This window comes from Dromiciops gliroides, chromosome 6, assembly GCF_019393635.1.
Source record: "Dromiciops gliroides isolate mDroGli1 chromosome 6, mDroGli1.pri, whole genome shotgun sequence".
Classification (NCBI taxonomy): domain Eukaryota; kingdom Metazoa; phylum Chordata; class Mammalia; order Microbiotheria; family Microbiotheriidae; genus Dromiciops; species Dromiciops gliroides.
In genome coordinates this window covers 21,849,819-21,855,593 of record NC_057866.1, presented here as the reverse complement: position 1 = coordinate 21,855,593, position 5,775 = coordinate 21,849,819, and the positions used below count along the sequence as shown (strand labels likewise).

Below are 5,775 nucleotides of genomic sequence, written 5' to 3'. Positions count from 1 at the left end.
GGTGAATCTTCATCAGATCTCTTGGAAGTGCTACATGGAAAGCTAATCTTCTGTTGGGCAGACAAATATCAAAGAGTTTTTTTTCCTCCCTTTTCTTATTTGTACTTTATTTTTGTTCTAGGGAAGGAGAAGTGTCCCTTATCTGTATCAAAGACAACTAGCATATGTATACCCTTAATCCCAACTTCTCCCACATTTCTTAGCACCTAACCCACAAATCATCCCCTAATTCAAGTTCTAGTTTACATTTTTCTACAGAGTAAATACCATTGACAAGTAACTTATGTAGTTCCTCCCTTGCCTCTGTGTGTGTGTGTGTGTGTATCCCTTAAATATAAATCACATAAAAGTCATTGCCCCATGATAGCATCTGTCCTCTTTGAAAATGAAGGACAGACAACAACAAAATCTCTAACATCACCTCTAGTTTCATCTTTATTATTTCTCTAATTCAAATACAATGACTAAAAATTAGAGAGAGAGAGAGAGAGAGAGAGAGAGAGAGAGAGAGAGAGAGAGAGAGAGAGAGAGAGAGAGAGATGAGAGAATTATAGTCTTGGATAAAGATGTTTAACATCTTGTTTAAGCTGTTATTCATCTTTCCAATTCTTTACTCCATAGTTCTCATTTCATTTCCCTTATTTGATTCCCTTATTTGTTTTTTAAATTATTTCTTATTTCATGATCCAAAAATTCTATTAAGGTTTGTGCAAAAGCTGTATTTTTCTTCAACATTTTGTCTTAGATGCTTTGGAATGATTCTCCTGTTCTGTATTACTCATTTGCCACTATATTATCTCTTTATGGCATGATCCCTTTGTTTGCTTGTTCTTTTTTTTTTTTTTTTTAGTGAGGCAATTGGGGTTAAGTAACTTGCCCAGGGTCATACACCTAGTAAGTGTTAAGTGTCTGAGGTCGGATTTGAACTCAGGTACTCCTGAATCCAGGGCTGGTGCTCTATCCACTGCGCCACCTAGCTGCCCCTTTTTGCTTGTTCTTCTAACAAACTTCTCACCTTGGACTTTATGTTAGGACTAGGTGCTTCAAGAGAGAGAGGTATACTTTGGGTATGTATCTGTCTTCTTGTATCCCAATACTACTTATTATATTGACAGTTGTGTTACTAAAGGATCTCAGGGACAGCTCAGGCTGGGAGCCTACAAGCTTTCAGTGCTTACAAAAGCATGTGATCCAGAGAAAAATCTGATCACTGCCCTACTGGTATAATAAAATATTATTTATTAGACATTCCTGGTCTAGTGAATTTTTGATTTATATAATAAATAATGTCAATTATTATTTATAATTACCTTCTTACCAACTCCTAATTCCTGTCATAATCTCTTTATTAGAAATTTTTAAAGGCAGTTGATGGAACAATGAATAGAGCACTGGGTTTAGAGTCATATCTGTGCTCAAATCCAACTTGACATTTAATATCTGTGTAACCCAGGGAATGTAATTTAAATTATGTCAATCTTTTCAGTGATAAAATAAATACAGTACTAGCATCTCCTTTCAGGGTAGATGTGAGAAGCAAATGTGATGTGATTCATAAAAAGCAATTGTCGGGGGCAGCTAGGTGGCACAGTGGATAAAGCACCAGTCCTGGATTAAGGAGGAACTGAGTTCAAATCTGACCTCAGACACTTGACACTTACTAGCTGTGTAACTTTGGACAAGTCACATAACCCTCATTGCCCTGCAAAAACAAAAACAAAAACAAAAGCAAAAGCAATTGGCAGTGTCTGGCACATAGTTCTTATTTCCCTTTCCAGTCTACCCTTTCTTTTCCACAGTATTAAATTTGCTTCCTCAACAAGGGATTTATAATATGTATATGTATATGCACATACATATATATGTGTGTATATATATAATATATAATATATAAAAAAATATATGTGTGTGTATTTTAGATAGATAGATAGATAGATAGATAGATAGATAGATAGATAGATAGATAGATAGATAGATAGATAGATAGATTGATTTATTTATTTTTGCGGGGCAATGAGGGTTAAATGACTTGCCCAGAGTCACACAGCTAATGTGTCAAGTGTCTGAGGCCAGATTTGAATTCAGGTCCTCTGGAATCCAGGGCTAGTGCTTTATCCACTGTGCTAACTAGCTGCCCTGTAATATATTTTTTATTCAAAATATGGTATGTGCATTTTCATTGAAGATTAAATATTAGTTTGGTTTAAAAATATTTACAGCTTTTTAATCTTTTCACTTTTTCTTGCTCTTCTAATTTCATCCTTAACTTCCCTGAGCATACTTTTGCTAGCATAATTCCTTGCCTAGCTTTAACAAATTTCAATTAGAAGTTAATAAAAATAACTTTATCTTGTCCAAGTTGTGACTTCACTGAATCTCTACAGATTCTGTTAGTGTCTCTAGATTTCAATGGCAAAACTGCTTTAATATACAAAATCCTAAATGCAATCAAGTTCTAAAACTCCATCTACTGTCTAAAAGGGTATAAATAGATTTAAGGTCTGACAAGGATAGGTAAATTGGCCCTTTGACATCACTTACAGAACACAATAGGACCTAGGAATCTGGGTGTCACTGCTGAGAAGCACAAAGGGGCTCACTGATTGAAAAGACAGGGAAAGAAGGACAGAGACATAATATGCCCAGGAAATGTTTCCTTGAGTGTATTCTATATAAATAATAAAAGGGCCACTGGCTGTGCTAAAGCAGACAAAAGTGCTCACTAACAGCAGAATGGATTTGGTGGCTTGAATCTCAGGGGAGGGCCTGGAGCCAAGACTGGTATGGTGAATGTGCTTAACTTGCTGGTGGTGTCTATATAGAATGAATACCATGTAGATGCTACTACAGCCCATTATGCCCACAAATATAAAATCATAGAGAGACTTCCAGATTACAGGTTTTAAAGGACGCATGGCATTTATGTCTAGAGAGTAGAATCCCAACTTCATTCTTCCTGGAATTGTGCTATTTCTTGGACCTGACACATAGAAAGGTAAAAACACATTTATCAGCAGATTAAAGATCCAACAGAGAAGACAGCAGGGTAAGACACATTTTGGAGCTTTGGCTTTGACCTCGATCCAAAAGTGGCTGCTGGGACTGATGGTAATGGCCTGAAAGACACTCAGAAGGCTGGTGCTAGAGAGAGAAAGACCCTTAAATACTGTTTGGAAATAAATTATGAATTTGCACCCAATGTCATTCAGAAAATATTCCTGTCTCCAAACCCTTATCATCTCTGGAATTCCACTGAACAAAAGCAACGAATTATTGGCAAGAGCAAAATGGATGATTATCGGGTCTATGGATCTTTTCTTGTAGCCAGTGCCATAATTAAAGCTATAGATACAAAAAAGGAAACTATTTCCAAGGACACCAGTTATAAACTGGATCATGTAGATAATACATAGTACTTCGTCTTGAGAGATCATTCTTTATTGGCCTTGGACAAAATTCTTGTCATCTTCAGAGCAACCTAGGGAGAAATACAGGCATTCAGAATATTGTAGATGCAGAACTTCTCAAATGGAATTCCACATGCCCTCATTTACCATATGAGAAGTAGTCACATTTCCCCTATTGAGGTTGGAGAGATGTGGGCAGGACCATTCCAATGGAACCAAGATATACAAAAATTCACTGAAGAAAAGAACTACTTAAAAAGTAGAATTGGCCAAATGGAAAAGGGGGCACAAAAGCTCAATGAAGAATATATATATGTATGTATCACACACATACACATACACACATACATATATACACATAAACACACACACATATATATACACACATATACATACATGTGTGAGTATGTATATGTATATGTATTTTAAAAATAGAATTTGGCTGAAAAAATTGTGGAGCGTGATTATGATGCAATACTGTTGTGCTATGAGAAATGATGGAGCAGGATGTTCTCAGAAAAACCTGAAAAGACTTACATAAGTTAATGTAAAGTGAAATGTATTGTGTATAATACAGCAATATCATAAAATGATCAGCTGTGAATAACTTATCTATTCTCAGCAATACAATGATCCAGCACAACTCTGGAGAATCTATGATGAAAAATGCTATCCATTGCCAGAGAAAAAATGATGGTGTCTGAATACAGATTTGAAGCATTTTTTTACTTTATTTTTCTTGATTTTTTTTCTCTGCTTTCCTTTACCACATAACTAATATGGAAAGGTTTTGCATGACTACACATGTGTAGCCTATATTAAATTTCTTGCCTTCCCAATGTGGGGTGAGGAAGGGAAGAAGGGAAATAATTTGGAACTCAAAAGGTTTGTATTTTTGTTTGTTTTTGTTTTTGTTTTTTTTTTTTGTTTGCAGGGCAATGATGGTTAAGTGATTTGCCCAGAGTTACACAGCTAGTAAGTGTCAAGTATCTGAGACCGGATTTGAACTCAGATCCTGGTTATCCAGTGCCAGTGCTTTATCCAATATTCCACCTAGCTGCCCTGATTTCTTTTTTTTTTTTTTTAATTATTCTTTTTTTGGTGTGAACTGAAAAGTTTTAAAGATGAATGTTAAAGTTGTTTTTGCACATAATTTGGGGAAAATAAAATACATTTTAAAAAAAGAAATAGAGAACTTAAATAGCTAGAGGAATATGTGATTATCATGAATAGGCTATGCCAAACAAATAAAATTAGGATTTGGCAAGTGGAATCTCAAAAGTCATGAGACATCAAGAAGCAATAAAAGAAAATCAAAAGAATGAAAAGAAATAGAAGTACTTGTGAAATATCTCTTTGAAAATACAACTGACCTGGAAAATAGATCAAGGAGAGATAATTTAAGAATTATTGGACTTCATTCAAGTCATGATCACAAAAAGAGCTTAGACATCATCTTTCAAGAAATTATCAAGGGTATTTACTGTGATATTTTAGAAACAGAGTGTAAAATAGAAAATGAAAGAATCCTCCAATCACCTTCTGAAATACATCCAAAAGGAATTAAATTACCAGGAATGTTATAGCAAAATTCCAGAGCTCTCAGGTCAAGGAGAAAAGATTGCAAGCAGCCAGAATAAAAAGAATAAAAACCACTTCAAATATTATGGAATCATAGTCAGGGTCATGCAAGATTTAGCCCCAACCATATTAAAATAGAAGAAAACTTGTATTGCAATATTACAGAAGTCAAAGGAGCTGGGATTGCAAGAAAGTATAGCCTACACAATTATTATTATTATTATTATTATTATTATTATTATTATTATTATTTTAGTTAGAATAAGGTGGTAGTTTATTTAGGAGCAAGGGAAGGGAAAGGTGGGGGGAGGGAAACCATGAAAGAAATCCTTGGACTTTCATGGGGAGATTGGCATAAAGCACGTGGCTCAGAGGTACCAAATCTCCTTGAACAGGAGACTGGAAGGTACTTTTATAGAGGACTGATGGGGGTGGACCATCTGCCCGTGAAAAGTTCCTTTAGTGAGAGAGGACCATCCCCCACTGGTGGTAGCTGGGGGAATTGGGTGAGGGGTGGCTACAGATCCCTCTTCAGAACACAAAGGCCACAGCCACACCCAAATTTATCTCCCCAGGGTAAGGGAGACCAGAATGAAGCTAGCTCAGTCCCATTTGGTTCAGCTTATCTCTCTAGGCATTATCTGTCCTCTGGTTTAGTTTCTCAAGGAGAAGCTTCCTTGATGTGCCCCAGAGAACTTCTGGGGTGCTCTGCTCCCCATTACATTCCCCACTTCTCTATATATAAGGAAAGGGGACGGAAGATTCTTCTGAAACTGCTTCATGCTGA

General features: G+C 36.0%; 1 protein-coding gene across 1 annotated transcript; it reads right to left on the bottom strand.

Moving 5' to 3' along the window:
* Window positions 1-2,537: 2,537 nt before the first annotated feature.
* LOC122730656 (vomeronasal type-1 receptor 1-like) lies at window positions 2,538-3,434 on the bottom strand. The gene has a single exon (XM_043969862.1). The coding sequence runs from the start codon at window positions 3,432-3,434 to the stop codon at window positions 2,538-2,540; it is 897 nt and encodes a 298-aa protein (XP_043825797.1).
* Window positions 3,435-5,775: the final 2,341 nt, after the last annotated feature.